This window comes from Trachypithecus francoisi, unplaced genomic scaffold (assembly GCF_009764315.1).
Source record: "Trachypithecus francoisi isolate TF-2019V2 unplaced genomic scaffold, Tfra_2.0 Lachesis_group17, whole genome shotgun sequence".
Classification (NCBI taxonomy): domain Eukaryota; kingdom Metazoa; phylum Chordata; class Mammalia; order Primates; family Cercopithecidae; genus Trachypithecus; species Trachypithecus francoisi.
The window spans coordinates 82,250,047-82,267,005 of NW_022681462.1; the positions used below are offsets into that span (position 1 = coordinate 82,250,047).

Here is a 16,959-nt window from a genome sequence, read left to right on the forward strand (position 1 = left end):
CAACAGGCTTTCCAACAAATGGTGCTGGAACAACTGAATATATCCATGCAAAAGAAGGAAGTTGGACCTCTACCCCAAACCATATATAAAAATTACCCCAAAACGGCTGGGCGTGATGGCTCATGCCTGTAATCCCAGCACTTTGGGAGGCCAAGGCGGGTGGATCACGTGATCAGGAGATTGAGACCATCCTGGCTAACAGTGAAACCCTGTCTCTACTAAAAATACAAAAAATTAGCCAGGCGTGGTGGCGGGCACCTGTAGTCCCAGCTACTCGGGAGGCTGAGGCAGCAGAATGGCATGAACCCGGGAGGCGGAGCTTGCAGTGAGCCGAGATAGCACCACTGCACTCCAGCCTGGGCGACAGAGTGAGACTCCATCTCAAAAAAAAAAAAAAAAAAAAAATCATCTAAAAACAGATCAAGACCTAAATGTAAGAGTTGAACGATAAAAACTCTAAGAAGAAAACATAGGAGTCATCTTCAAATCTTGGATTTGACAACTGTTTCTTAAACATGTCACCAAAGCAGAAACAAGAAAAAAATAGGTAAATGGGACATGAAAATTAAAAACTTGTATTTCAGTGAACATTAGTGAAAAGACAACCCACAGAATGGAAGAAACTATTTGCAAACTGTGTATCTGATATGGTACTTGTGTATGCAGAATATACAAAGAACTTACAACTTAACAATAAAAGGACAAATGACCAAACTTAAAAATGAGCAAAAGATCTAAACAGGCATTTATCCAAAGAAGATACACAAATGGCCAATAAACACTTAAGATGCTCAACATCCTTAGTCATTAGCAAAATGCAAATAAAAACCACAATGAGATACCAACCTAGATCCCCATCACCACAGGATGGCTATGACCCAAAAGACAATAATACACGTGAGGATGTAGAGAAATTGGGACCCTCATACCCTGTTGGTGACAATGTAAAATGATGCAGCCATGTTAGAAAATAGGTAGTTCCTCAAAATGTTCAACAAGGAGTTACCATATGACCCAACAATTCTAGGTATATAACCAAAAGAAATGAAAACTTGTATGTCCACACAAAAATGTAGACGCGAATTAACAGCAACATTATTCATAATAGCCAAAAAGTAGAAACAACTGAAAGGTCCATTACTAATGAACGGATAAATAAAATGTGGTATATCCATACAATGGAGTACTATTCAGCCATAAAAAAGAATGAAGTACTGATTCATGTACAACACAGACAGACCCTGATAACCTCATGCTAAGTGAAATAAACTAGTCACAAAAGACCATATATTATATGATTCCCATCTATTTGAAAAGTCCAAACAAATCAATTTTATACAAAGTTGATTAAGTGGTTTCCCTGGACAGGGGGTTAGGAGGATAAAGAGTGACAGGCATGGGGTTTCTTTGCAGGGGAGATAAAAATGTTCTAAAATGTTAACGATGGGTGTACAAATTTGTGAATATACTAAAAACTATTAAATTGTTTTAAATGGGTATATTGTACAGTATGTGAATTATGCATCAAAAAAGTCATTACAAAACAAACTGAAAACATGACTAGGCTTTCCAAAAAAATAAAAGTAAAAACAGAAAACTTCCAGTAAAAACTCATTATAACCAGAATCAATTCCAAACTCTTTATACTGGAGATTACAAAGCCTTACAGTAGTTTAAACCTTTCTCCAGCCCCTATCATTTTGAGGTACTCTTTTCCCTAACCATTAGAAACCATTTTTAAATTCGTAAGTTTGTTCCTACTAAGAGCTTCTGCAAGATCTGTTCCCACTCCCTGCATATGACTGGATTCTCAATCTTTTCATATCTTAAATGCACTTAGCATGTTCACATATCTGCCATCTATTCCTTTATCTATCAATCCAAATATTAACTGCCAACTATAGGTTGGGCTTTATGCGAGAATACACACAGAACATAGGTTTGGGGTCAGGCTTAAGTTTATCTTCAGGTTCTACCCCTCCCAGCTTAGTGACCTTGAATGTACTTAACCTCCTTGGACCTTAGTTGTTGTTGTTTTCACTTATAAACAATAAGGAGGGATAACTAACAATAAGAAATATTTTCCATAAAAATATGAAAAGCTGCAATAATGTCACCATGAGACTCAAAATTTCATTCTGTTTTTAAGATGTCCTAATAATGCTCTATGTCAAGACCATCTTTACAGATAGATGCTCTATGGTATTAAGAGCTCTCAAGTTAATATTTATCTGTGCTTAAACAGTACTCAAAGCTGCTTCTCAAGGAAAACCCTGGCTTTGCCTGTAGCCTATTTCTGTGTAAGTAAAATAAAATGGTTTTTAGCTAAGTGAAAGACTTGGACTTTTTAATCTTAAGAAAATCACAGCCTGACCGGGCACAGTGGCTCACGCCTGTAATCTCAGCACTTTGGGAGGCCGAGGTGTGGGGATCACAAGGTCAGGAGATCGAGACCATACTGGTTAACATGATGAAACACCCTCTCTACTAAAATTACAAAAAATTAGCCAGGTGTGGTGACAGGCGCCTGTAGTCCCAGCTACTCGGGAGGCTGAGGTAGGAGAATGGCGTGAACTCAGGAGGCAGAGCTTGCAAGCGAGCCGACAGAACGCCATTGCACTCCAGCCTGGGCAACAGAGTGAGACTCCATCTCAAAAATGAAAAGAAAAAAAGAAGAGTCGAGAGGGGAGGGGAGGGGAGGGGAGAAAATCACAGCCCTGTCACTCGCTCATTTCATCTCAAAGTATATGGATCCTCCATTCTTTCATCCTAACAGTATTATTAAGCAAGCACTACACACTAGACATTATTCCAGGCACAAGAGATAAAGTTGTAAATAAAATAAAAATTCCTGCCTTAACAAAGTTTATATTCCATTGAAGATAGACAACACATAAATAAAACATTATGGAATGTCAGAGGATTATAAGTGTCAAGGAAACAAAAAGCAGAGCAAGAAAAGAGATTAAGCCTTCTCAGAGAAAATACCAAATGGCAGATCCTGCCACTACTATGGGAGGGCCTGAAGGCACTAGGGGTCCTGGACTGGGAGACTTTAGGAGTGGTGACTGGGCCAGGGTTGCTGCTGAGGCCTAGGAGCTCAAGGAGGCAAGGACAAGGACAAGGAATAGTTCCCTGTCACCAAGATGGGCCACCTGATCAAAGACATGACAATCAAGTTCCTGGAGGAAATCTCTTCTCCCCACCCATCAAGGAGTCTGAGATTGTTCACTTTCTCCTAAGGATGTCCTCAAAGATGAGGTTTTGAAGATTATGCCCATGCAAAAAGAGACCTGTGCTGGCCAGTGGATCAGGTTCAAGGGATTTGTCACAGCCAGGGACAAGAGTCATGTCAGTTTGTGTGTTAGGTGTTTCAAGGAAGTAGCCCCTGCCATCTGCAGGGCCACCATACACTGGCCAACCTCTCCATTTCCCATGTGCAGTGAAGCTACTTGGGGAACAAGATCAGTAAGACCCACAGTCCCCTGCAAGGTAACCACTGCCGCTCTGTGCTGGTGGCCTCATCCCAGTCCCTAGAGGCACTGTCTGCCCCTGTGCCCAAGAAGCTGCTGCTAATGGCCCATATCAATGACTGCTATACCTCCGCCAGGAGCTGCACTGCTACCCTAGGCTCCTTTGCCAAAGTCACCTTTAATACTAACTTCAAGACCTACAGCTGTCTAATCCCCAACACCTCAAGAAAGACAATATGTTCAATGAGTCTCCCTATCAGGAATACACTGACCATCTTGTAAGACCCATACCAGAGTCTCCATGAAGAAGACCCAGGCTCCAGTTGTGGCTGCTATGTAGTGCTTTTATACAAGAAAAATATAGTGAATTAATTAGGACTCTTTGAAAAGGGAGGGGGTGTCCAGCCTGGGCAACATGGTAAAAAGTATAGTAAGATCTAGACTTACCCCACTAAAATGTAAGCTTTTGCAGGCAGGGCTCCTATCTGTCCGATTTATGCTTATATTCCTACCACCAACACCAGGCAAATAAACACTCAATAAACATTTATTGACTAAGTGATTTTGGTTGCTTACTGTTCGTATTTCACTTCTCATCTTAAACATTACCTCTTCAGAGAGGACTTCCCTGAACATTCAATCTACATCACTTCCTCCCTCATCCTTACCCCATTCTCCATCACTTTACCCTATTCACCTTGCTAGCATTTATCTCAATTTGTGATTATATATTTATGTACTTGTTTGTTCCTGTCCCTATGGGTGGAAGCTCTGACAGGGCAGGTGTCAGCCTGCCTACTTTCAGAAAAAAAAAAAAAAAAAAAAAATTCTTGAATGAAGAGAAACATAATTTAAGTTCATGGTATTTTGGGTATAGACAAATTGTGTATCTCTGAAGAAATCCAGGTATTCTTAAAATAAAACGCAACATGAGAAATTTGACATCCTAATTTATAAGGTAAGGAATAACTTCACGACATTACCAAAAAATACACAGTTCCGAAATTTGGGGTCTCTGTCTTGCAGAGTAGATTGATATGCCTCTGGCCTGTTTTGGTTTTGTCAGTGCCCAGACCAAAAATAACTGTCACAGTAACAGCCAGAGTACACAGCTTCCCCAACCCCTAGTGTGGTACTAACAATTAAGGAAATATACCTTTTTAATTCCTAGAAACATATAACTTTTTTTTTTTTTTTTTTTTTTTTTTTTTGAGACGGAGTCTCATTGTGTCGCCCAGGCTAGAGTGCAGTGGTGCGATCTCGGCTCATTGCAAGCTCTGCCTCCCGGGTTCACGCCATTCTCCCGCCTCAGCCTCCGAGTAGCTGGGACTACAGGTGTCCGCCACCTCGCCCGGCTAGTTTTTTGTATTTTTAGTAGAGACGGGGTTTCACCATGTTAGCCAGGATGGTCTTGATCTCCTGACCTCGTGATCCACCTGCCTCGGCCTCCCAAAGTGCTGGGATTACAGGCTTGAGCCACCACGCCCTGCCAACTTCTTTTTTATAATGTCAGTAGGAAAAGTAGGATTTCACAGCAATTATTGGCTATGTATTACTTTAAGTAAGGAAAATTCTATTGCCATTGTCTTGTAATTTCAGAGACTTGATCTTACTAAGTAGACTGTCAGGGAAGAATTTTTTAATAGCAGAGGATAAGACAGTAGTTTTGAAAACAGGCTTAGAAACCAGTATTGTGCTGACATAAAAAGATACTGTGAACATGTACAATGTTTAATTGTCCCTTCAGATATTTAACACCTCCTTCTGATTATTGGATTTGAGCTACTGGACTGGATTAGATTTAGGTGTATGTGTGCATGCAAACCTAAAAATAATGTCACCAATAAACAAGCAGCTGTGGCTATTTTTAGCCCTGGGCAACAGATCATTAGTAAGCCCAGAAATAGTGAGGCAAGGACCCTGTTCCTCATTTGGAAATAAACTATTGATTGCCTTAACAACTGGTGGGGGCTGGTACAATCAGAGTCCGTGCAGAACCCAGGACAGGACTCAGGAAAAGGATAATTTAAAAATCAAGGAGCCAGGTCATTCTGTGGGGTAGATACAGTCATGCCCAAAAGTATAGAGTTTGAAATACATAAATGAAAATGGGATCTAGAACGTTAAAAAAAAATTGACCAGGCACAGTGGCTCATGCCTGTTAAACCCAGCACTTTGGGAGGCTGAGGCAGGCAGATCATAAGGTCAGGAGATCGAGACCATCCTGGCTAATACGACGAAACCCCGTCTCTACTAAAAATACGGAAAAATTAGCCAGGCGTGGTGGCGGGCGCCTGTAGTCCCAGCTACTCGGGAGGCTGAGGCAGGAGAAGGGCGTGAACCCGGAAGGTGGAGCTCGCAGTGAGCTGAGATCACGCCACTGCACTCCAGCCTGGGTGACAGAGCGAGACTCCATCTCAAAAAAAAAAAGCCTTCCCTGAAAGATGCTCTTTGGAACAATAAGTCCTCTAGTGTGGCCTTCAAGATTAATCTATAAAAGACTTCTATTGTACCTGTGAAACTCAAGAATAGTGCAGAAATGGTAATATTTCTAATTTAAAGTTGTTTGATTTTTAGACCTTTTAAATAGAACCTCTCTACTAAAAATACAGAAAAATGAGCCAGGCGTGGTGGCAGGCGCCTATAGTCCCAGCTACTCGGGAGGCTGAGGCAGGAGAATGGCGTGAACCCAGAAGATAGAGCTTGCAGTGAGATCGCGCCACTGCACTCCAGCCTGGGCGACAGAGCAAAACTCCATCTCAAAAACAAACAAACAAACAAACAAACAAAAAAAGAATGTTAAAAAAAATTTAAATGGGGAGATCATACAGAAAGAGGGAGGGTAATCGGGTGTAAGAGATTCTGGAAGATGAAGGAATTAAAATATTAAACAGAGGGTGTTGTACACCATGGATTTCCTGGAATGAAAGCAAAACATGAAGATCATTCAAATAAAGAAAAATAGCAGGCCAGGTGTGGTGGTTCACAGCTGTAATCCCAGCACTATGTAAGGCCGAGGCAGGCGGATCACCTGAGGTCGGGAGTTCGAGACCAGCCTGACCAACATGGAGAAACCGTGTCTCTACTAAAAATACAAAATTAGCCGGGCGTGGTAGTGCACGCCTGTAATCCCAGCTACTTAGGAAGGCTGAGGCAGGAGAATCACTTGAACCCAGGAGGTGGAGGTCGTGGTGAGCCAAGATCATGCCATTGCACTCCAGCCTGGGCAACAAGAGCAAAACACCATCTTAAAAAAAAAAAAAAGGTAGAAGCTTAAGCAGATTGAAGAAAATTTCCAAAACTAATATTCAATTACAGAATAGGAATTTTCATGCTGCAATAAGAATCTGAATATATTTATCTGAACTAGAGAGATTAAAAAAAAAAATCACTGTACTTTTTATTAACAACTGGAGGCAAAGCATTAAAGCTGAGGACAATGTTTTGAATTTCAGTGTATCATAAGTTATGAGTAACGGGCTTTTCCATGCTAACGGCTTCTTAAATTACTCTGGATATCTCAGATTTCTTAACCTTGAGCTACATGGCTTCTTTCTTCCTGGCATGTTAGCATGTAGAAGAGTTTTATCTCAGAGAGGTTCTATTTAAAAGGTCTAAAAATCAAACAACTTTAAATTAGAAATATTACCATTTCTGCACTATTCTTGAGTTTCACAGGTACAATAGAAGTCTTTTATAGATTAATCTTGAAGGCCACACTAGAGGACTTATTGTTCCAAAGAGCATCTTTCAGGGAAGGCTTTTTTTTTTGAGATGGAGTCTCACTCTGTCACCCAGGCTGGAGTGCAGTGGCGCGATCTCAGCTCACTGCGAGCTCCACCTTCCGGGTTCACGCCCTTCTCCTGCCTCAGCCTCCCGAGTAGCTGGGACTACAGGCGCCCGCCACCACGCCTGGCTAATTTTTCGTATTTTTAGTAGAGACGAGGTTTCACCGTGTTAGCCAGGATGGTCTCCATCTCCTGACCTCGTGATCCATCTGCCTCGGCCTCCCAAAGTGCTGGGATTACAGGTGTGAGCCACCACCCAGGCCAGGAAGGCTCTTTTTAAAAACAAGTGTGAATTATTACTGTTTCTTTTTCTCTTTTCTTTTTTGAGATAGGATCTTGCTGTCTCCAGGCTGGAGTACAGTGGTGTGAACAGGGCTCACTGCAGCCTTGACCTCCTGGGCTCAAGCAATCCTCCTGACTCAGCCCCCCAAATACCTAGGACTTCAGGTGCACATGCCACTGTGCCCAGCTAATTTTATATTTTTTGTAGAGATGAGATTTCACCATGATGCTCAGGCTGGTCGCAAACTCCTGGGCTCAAATGAGTCACTTGCCTCGGCCTCCCATAGTGTTGAGAGTAACCAAACCTGTTACTCTTTATTTCTAAAAGCTACCTAAAAATTAAAATAGGGCCAGGCGTGGTAGCTAATGCCTGTAATCCCAGCATCTTAGGAGGCTGAGGCTGGCGGATCACTAGAGGCCAGGAGTTTGAGACCAGCCTGGCCAACATGGTGAAACCCTGTCTCTGCTAAAAATACAAAAATTAGCCGGGTGTGGTGGTGCATGCTTGTAACCTCAGCTATTTGGAAGGCTGAGGCAAAAGAATCACTTGAACCCGGGAGGCAGATGTTGTAGTGAGCTGAGATCATGCCACTGCACTCCAGCCTGGATGACAGAGGGAGATTCTATCTCAAAAAAAAGACTAAAATGATAAGGGGGGAAATATATAAATCCACAAGGTCAAGGAACAGAATAAGAGAAAGTATGTGGAAGACGGAGAACAGATGGAGGAACGGGATAAATTTAGGAGGGTAAAGGTCTTACGTAAAATATATTTTAGGAAAATATTGTTTCTGTTACATATACACTCACATATACATATATATGTATATGTACACCCAGCCACAATGTATCTCTGTCAAAAAGTTTGAAAATTGGTGGCTTGAAGTGTACACACAAAGGGACACAGTTAAGAGAGCCAATCAGCATGGCAGAGTTAGTCAGGGCTTAGAACAAAGGTCGCCACTTAGGACCAAGGTCAGGCATGGATGAGGAGGGCGCCTATTTGAAATTCAGAATAAACAGTTGACATCCTTCCTTAGAGATCAACTTTAATTACAATGAAACAAAATATGAGCCACAGTTCATTTGCTGACTTATTTCCCAGCTAAAGTAAACAAAAATCAATGGTCAGCAAGTGGGTTTTGCCTCAAAGAGAACTACTAGTTTTAGCAAACACTTAAAAATATCTAAATTCTATTAAATTTATATTAAATTTTAAGAATGTTACACATAAAGATATTTCTAATTACAACATCAGGTAACAGAGAGATTTTGGTTAAACATATACAATTTCTAACTATTAGCTTCCTTTCAAAGGGAATATCTAATTCTCAAAACTGTCTTCTATTGGATTCTGGGATACTGATCTCTCCTGACTCTCTTCTAAGTCTCCAAGAATGGCTTTGCAATGTCTTTTGCTAACTGCCTCCTCTGCTCATGCCCTAAAATAATATTCTTAGGTTCTAACCTCATAATGGGAGATCCCAAAATAATAGCAGCTATGATTTACTGAATGGTAATTATGTGACACTGTTCTAAAGTGCTCTATATGTATTACTCATCCTCATAACTATCATATGATAGGTCCTATCACGGCAAAAAAAAGAAAAACAAAAACAAAAAACAGAGAAAACATGAATTCACAATTTTGGGGGGTAGAGAGGGGTCTCACTATGTTGCCCAGGCTGGTCTCAAGCAATCCTCCTGCCTCCACAATTGAGCCATCACATTTGGCCCAATGCAGTTACTGACAAGCAATGAAGAACAAAAAATGGGCCAGAAGAACAAAAAATGGGCCAGGCGCAGTGGCTCATGTTTGTAATCCCAGCAAGTATGCATCCTAGCTCTGCCACTAACATGCTCTAAGACCTTGGTTAAATTATTTCCAAGTACACCTGTTTCATTATCTGTAAAACAGGAACAAGCCAAGAGAAAAGAAAGTATATGCCTACACAAAGACTCATAGCAGCTTTATGCTGAATAAACAAGTTGCTGTGTATCTTAATGAAATAGTACTCAGCAATAAAAAGTAATTAACTAATTGATAATTTCCAAAATAATTATGGTGAGTGAAAGAAGGCTGACCCCAGCCCCCCCAAAAAGACAAAGAGAAAACATACCATCCATTTATATACAGTATTAGAAATACAGGTGGGGCGCAGGGGCTCACGCCTGTAATCCCAGCACTTTGGGAGGCCGAGGCAGGCGGATCACGAGATCAGGAGATCGAGACCATCCTGGCTAACATGGCGAAATCCCGTTTCTACTAAAAATTAAAAAAAAAAATTAGCTAGGCAAGGTGGCGGGCGCCCATAGTCCCAGCTATTTGGGAGGCTGAGGTAGGAGAATCGCATGAACCTGGGAGGCAGAGCTTGCAGTGAGCCAAGATCGCACCACTGCACTCCAGCCTGGGTGACGGAGTCTCAAAAAAAAAATAAAGGAAGAAACACAGTGACAGAAAGCAATCACAGTGGCTGCCTGGGGACCAGGGGTAGTGGGGAAGAAGGGATTACAAAAGATCACAAGGAGGCTTGAGGAAACTTTTGAGGTGACAAATATGTTCATTATCTTTACTGTTGTGATGGTTTTACAGGTTTATAGGTATGTCAAAACTTACTAAGTTGTACACTTCACGTGCACTTATTCTATCTCAGTTATACCTCAACAAAGCTGTTTTCTCAAAAGAAGTAACACAGATTTAACAGGGTCCTTGTTAGTAATTGATGGGTTAATATACATAATACACATAAAACACATAACATTTGCTAGAAAATACTGCCATTATAATTCTAAATTCTATGATTCAGATAAATACAAATTCAAAGAATTTTTTGTATTTCTTCAGGCAAACCTAATACAAACTAATAAAAATAATGCCCATAAAAAGTCAAAAACGTATTGAAGAAAACAAGTATTTTCGCAATGCATTTCACCAAAAACTTGGCATATATTATTTCATGTAATCCTTATAACAATCCATTGAGATGGGTGTTACTATCCTCCTTTACATATGAAGATAAAAAGCCTAATGAGTATATAACTTACCTGAGTTCATACAGTAAGTAGAAAAGGTTATTAGATCTCATGGACTTAAGTCCATGCAATGGTTTTTACTGCACAAAAAGGTCACCTGACTGCCTGCTTTAAAAAGGAAAGTCTCACAGAATCTAAACCTGTGACAAAAAAGAATTTCACTGTGAAACCTTAAGGAACCTGGCATTCTGCTACCTAAAGTAAATAGGCATCACTTACCATATCTGTAGCTTGATCTTCTTTCCTTGTAATTCAACTGTTTTGATCTTGAAGTCTATTCCTACAATGCAGAAAAAAAGGTAAACTATAACTGTGGCTTTACATCTGGCTATACTAAAATTAATCACAGTAAAAAGGCTCACACCTTTTAAACTTGTCTGTGTTTGATTCCAGATATTCACAAAGTATGTGGCACTGAGCAAGTGCATTCAATTTTAACCCCGAGTAATACAAGATCCAGGATAGGAGGAAAAATAGATACAGAAAGGTCAAGTTTTGGGCTGGGCATGGTGGCTCACACCTCTAATCCCCACACTTTTGAGAGGCTGAGGCGGGCGGATGGTGTAAGCCCAGGAGTTCGAGAACAGCCTGGGCACATGGTGAAACCCTGTTTCTACTAAAAATACAAAAATATTAAAAACACAAAAAATTAGCTGAGCATAGTGGCACACGACTGGACTGTAGTCCCAGCTGCTCAGGAGGCTGAGGCAGGAGAATCCCTTGAACCCAGGAGGCAGAGGCTGCAGTGAGCCTTTAATTGCACCACTGCACTTGAGCCTGGGCAACAGAACAAGATCATGTCCAAAAACAAACAAACAAAAGACAGAGAGACAGAGAAACAGAAAAAAGAGTGAGTTTTTACAAATTAGGATATAAGAAAGTAAAATTTAAAATGCCTAATATTCTAATGCATAAGAATAAAAAGGTTCCTAGTGGGGGAAAAATATTGAGTTCACTAACTTGCAGAACAAAGGAAAACTACCAAGGATAGAGGGTCATTTCATAATGATAAAGCAGTCTATTCTTTAGGAAGGGATAAAAATACAAATGTTTAGCATGAAGCAAAAATTAATAGAACTGCAAACTACAATTATAGTTGGAGACTTCAACATCCCTTCCCTGAAAAACAGATTTTTTTTAAGTAGACAGAAAAATCAATAATGATACAGAAGACTTAAACCACACTATATTAACCAATTTGACATAATCTCCATCCATCAGCAACAGAATACATACCATTTTCAAGTGCAGACTGAACATGTACTAAGAGAAAACCTAATGGTCGTAAAAGAAGTTTCAACACATTTAACAGTATTGAAGTCACTGGGCACGGTGGCTCACGCCTGTAATCCCAGCACTTTGGGAGGCCAAGGCAGGTGGATCACCTGAGATCAGGAGTTCGAGACTAGTCTGGCTAATGTGGTGAAACCCTATCTCTACTAAAAATACAAAAATTAGCTGGGTGTGGTAGTGCACGCTTGCAATCCCAGTTACTCGGGAGGCTGAGGCAGGAGAATCACTTGAACCTGGGAGGCAGAGGATACAGTAAGCTGAGATCGCACCATTGCACTCCAGCCCGGGTGACAGAGCGAGACTCCATCTCAAAAACAAACAAACAAAGAGTATTGAGGTCATACAAAGTACGTTTTCACTTTCTTTTTTTTTTTTTTTTCTGAGACAAGGTCTCGTTCTGTCACCCAGGCTAGAGTACAGTGGCATGATCTCAGCTCACTATAACCTCCACTTCCCGGCTTAAGTGATCCTCTTACCTCAGCCTTCCAAGTAGCTAAGACCACAGGCACGAGCCCCCATGCCTAGCTAAGTTTTGTATCTTTTTGTAGGACGGGGTCTCGCCATGTTGGCCAGGCTGGTCTCGAACGCTCAAAGTGACCCACTGGCCTTGGCCTCCCAAGGTGCTAGGATTACGGACGCGAGTCACCGCACCCAGCCCAAAGTATGCTTTCTGTCTGCAACAAAATGAACTAGAAATCAGTAACAGAAACACATCTGGGAAAACTCCCAAATATCTGGAAATTCATGGATCAAAAAAGAAATTATAGTGAAAATTAGAAAATTTCTGAAATGAATTAAAAAGAGAACATAATATCAAACTTTGTAGGATACAGCTAAAGTAGTGTTTTAGAAAGAAATTCATAGTATTATATTAAAAGTTCACATTAGGAAATAAAACTGTAACAAAATGCAAGCATTGTTTCAGAAGGGGTCAAATACAAAAAGGATAGGTTCAGTCAGTAATTCTTCAAGTATGTTCCAAAGATCAAAAAGCCAAGTTTCCAACAGCAGTGTCCTATAGGGCTTACTTGACAGAGTTGAAAAGAAGTTATTAGAGAAAGAAAAAGGTACCTTCAAAACAAGGTCAATCCAGAAAAAGGTATAAGCTGCAAACTAAACATTACTAGAAGGTTCATTCATCCATCCATCCATTCATCCATCCATCCATCCATCCATCCACCCACCCACCCGCTATGGCAAGGACGACACAAAAATAAAGTTCTGGCATACATCCTTACACTTTCTACACGAGAATTCTGAAGCTGCTCTGTGACTGTATCATCTTATGAATGACAGCAATAGTCCATTTGACTTGAAGGCAATAAGTGGAGTAAAAAGATAGTAAAAAGCAAAGTGAAAGAAAGGGCTAACATCTGTTTATAAAAGGAATATTAAGTAAATTTGCAGACAAATTTGAGTTATCCAATCCCAGCAATAGAGCACTCCCAATAAACAGAAACTTATTTCACTACAAAACATGCAAAAATGTTTCATATATCAAGCACACTGTCAATAAATTTCTTCAAGAGAAACTGCTGTACGCCAGAAATAAAGACGGAACCGAAAACCAGAGCAGATAAAAAGGCTTTATTTGCACTTTGACAGTAGCACGGCTGTAGAGAACATAACCAAAGAGCTTGCTTTTTGTTTTGTTTTGTTTTATGGAGACACGCTGTCATTCTGTTGCCCAGGATGGAGTGCAGTTGTCACAGTCATGGCTCACTGCAGCCTCGACCTCCTGGGCTCAGGTGATCCTCCCATCTCAGCCTCCTGAGTAGCTGGGACTACAGGTGTGTGCCACCCTGCCCAGCTAATTCTTGTATGTTTTATAGAGACGATGTCCCACAATGTTGCCCAGGCTGGTGCTCCAACTCCTGAGCTCAAGTGATCCTCTTGCCACAGGCTCCCAAGATGCCAGGATTACATGCGTGAGCCACTGCATCCAACCTGAGCTTGCTTTTTTTCTTTGAGATGGAGTCTCGCTCTGTCACCCAGGCTGAAGTGCAGTGGCGCAATCTCGGCTTACTGCAAGCTCCTCCTCATGGGTTCACGCCATTCTTCTGCCTCAGCCTCCTGACTAGCTAGGACTACAGGCATCTGACACCACACCTGGCTAATTTTTTGTATTTTTAGTAGAGACGGGTTTCACCGTGTTAGCCAGGATGGTCCCGATCTCCTGACCTTGTAATCCACCAGCCTCAGACTCCCAAAGTGATGGGATTACAGGCGTGAGCCACCACGCCCGGCCTGAGCTTACATTTTTAACAGCCATACTGAGAACACGATGAAAGGTCTAGGTCTGGAGACTTTAAGCAACTGGAACCAAGACCTTCTTTGTGTGAAACCTAGAAATGACTACAATCTTAGTGAGAGCTGCCAAGGGAAAAAAACAAAACACAACTATTCACTGGCAAAGGGTGATCATAAGGAAGCTTCAGATACCAGGCCTCACAGTTCAGATTTGACGATCTGAATACATCAAAAATGATCCTTGGCTATTAACAGCAAATGTAAAAACTTTCTGAAGGTACAAATTCTTCAGATCCTACGGGATTCCCACAAATAAAACTCTACTTAATACTAGCTAAGAATACAAAATTAAGAAACATTAAAAGCCACATAAAATTCACCCACTTTGAGTAAGTCAACAAAGAAAACTGAACCCCCAAATTTTCAGATACAGTAATTACTTAACATGATTAAAATTACTAAGAGAGGCCAGGCACAGTGGCTCACGCCTGTTATCCCAGCACCTTGCGTGGCTAAGGCGGGGTATCACTTCAAGTCAGGAGTTCAAGACTAGCCTGGTCAACGTGGTGAAACTCCGTCTCTACTAAAAATACAAAAATTAGCCAGGCATGGTGTCACGTGCCTGTAATCCCAGCTACTCGGGAGGCTGAGGCATGAGAATTGCTTGAACCCGGGAGGTGGAGGCTGCAGTGAGCCAAGATTGCACCACTGCACTCCAGCCTGGGCAACAGCGCAAGCCTATGTCTCAAAAAAACACGTAATAAATAAATATGGCCAGGCGCGGTGGCTCACATCTGTAATCCCAGCACATTCAGAGGCCGAGGCAGGAGGGTCACCTGAGGTTAGGAGTTTGAGACCTGCCTAGCCAACATAGTGAAACCCCATCTCCACTAAAAATACAAAAATTAGCCAGGCGTGGTGGTGGGCGCCTGTAATCCCAGCTACTCGGGAGGCTGAGACAGGGAAATTGCCTGAACCCTGGAGGCGGAGGTTGTAGTGAGTCAAGACCCTGCCACTGCACTCCAGCCTGGGTGACAAGAATGAAACTATCTCAAAAATATAGAATGAAATGAAATGAAATGAAATGGACAAAATAAGGCGGCTTTTTTTTTTTTAAAGTAAGGAAAAGGCTGGGTGTGGTGGCTCATGCCTATAATCCTAGCACTTTAGCAGGCCAACAACGTAAGAGGATCACTTGAGTCTAGGAGTTCAAGACCAGCCTGAGCAACATGGCAAAACCTCATCTCTGTAGTCCCAGCTACTTGGGAGGCTGTGGTGGGAGGATCACCTGAGTCCAGGATGCTGAGACTGCAGTGAGCTGTGATCATGCCACTGCACTCCAGCCTCAACAACAGAGTAACACCCTGTCTCAAAATAAATAATAAAAACATGAGAAAAGCCGGGCGCGGTGGCTCAAACCTGTAATCCCAGCACTTTGGGAGGCTGAGACGGGCGGATCATGAGGTCAGGAGATCGAGACCATCCTGGCTAACACAGTGAAACCCCGTCTCTACTAAAAACTACAAAAAACTAGCCAGGCGAGGTGGCGGCGCCTGTAGTCCCAGCTACCCGGAGGCTGAGGCAGGAGAATGGCGTGAACCCGGGAGGCGGAGCTTGCAGTGAGCTGAGATCTGGCCATAGCACTCCAGCCTGGGTGACAGAGCGAGATTCCGTCTCAAAAAAAAAAAAAATGAGTAAAACAAAAATAAGGTAGTAAATTTTTCATAAAGCTTGACTTTAAAAGTTGTCCTTTTATTGAGATTACAGTCAGAGTAAGTTTTTGAAAATGACAAGTTGATTTGTTTTCTCTATGCTTTCAGGATAAAATTGTGAAAATGCCTCTTAGTATCGAAGTCTTCAGTCTACATGACATCCCTGATCATCATGTTTTTTCATGTCTCTCGTTTAGCATACGCTACTTCCTAAATCCTCTCCTCATCCCAGTTTTCTTTTCCTGGTAAACTTCATTTGTCTTTCAAGATCCAGTTTTGCTCCTGTGGAACAAACACAAGAGAGGTATCTATGCAAGCCTCAACTGATAGTGAACATTTAATGAAGCAATCTGTCTAAAACACATAAACAGACCTAAAGGTAACTCAAACTTCAGAAGAAAATATGTGCTGCAGTCTTAAATATATATATGTGTGTGTGTGTGTGTGTGTGGTGTGTGTGTGTGTATGAGATAATTAAAACCTGTTATGTGTTTCTATAGAATATTGGTTTGATCTGTATTGCTGATATCATCTTTCCATGGCAGATGGGTGATAGTATATACCAATAATTAAAATTTCAAATACAGACTTCACAGATTTCTCCAGGGAAATAATTATTTTTGATCCAAATATTCTGGGGATCCAGGGAAGAAAAAAGAAAACAAAGTCCTTGCCCATAAACTTCTGCAAAGAGGTCCTGGGGTAGAGAAATGTTCACCATATAAAAGGAAGAAACAAAATCATTCATAACTTCGCTCTACTCTGCATCTCATTTTTCATAACTAACCTCTCAACAAGAAATGGTTTAACACCAACCTTCAACAAAACCTGTTATCCCCAGAATCTACAGTAATACCCCATTCCTTCAAACTCTTGGGTTTACCTTATTGCTCCTCTCTTAATTTGAGCCAGTCTGCTTTTTAATCAGCCAAAATATTTCAGCTTGCCCCATTATGTTTCTCATACACAATCAAAAGAAAAAAAGGGCCATTTACCCACCATTTAACCTAACCCTATTTCTACAACCCATATTATGTTTTTCTTCAAGAATTTCTCAGAAAATCATCCTAAAATGACCCGGCTGTCTAGACTAACTCTGAACATGACCAACAACTTCAGCTAGGCATA

General features: G+C 41.3%; 1 protein-coding gene across 1 annotated transcript in view; it reads right to left on the reverse strand.

The window, feature by feature from the left end:
- RAB10 (RAB10, member RAS oncogene family) overlaps positions 1-16,959 on the reverse strand; it is a 107,597-nt gene that overhangs the window by 31,849 nt on the left and 58,789 nt on the right. Inside the window, exon 2 of the mRNA XM_033176340.1 lies at positions 10,796-10,856. Within this exon, the coding sequence (XP_033032231.1) occupies positions 10,796-10,856 (61 nt within the window). The remainder of the gene's footprint in view (positions 1-10,795; positions 10,857-16,959) is intronic.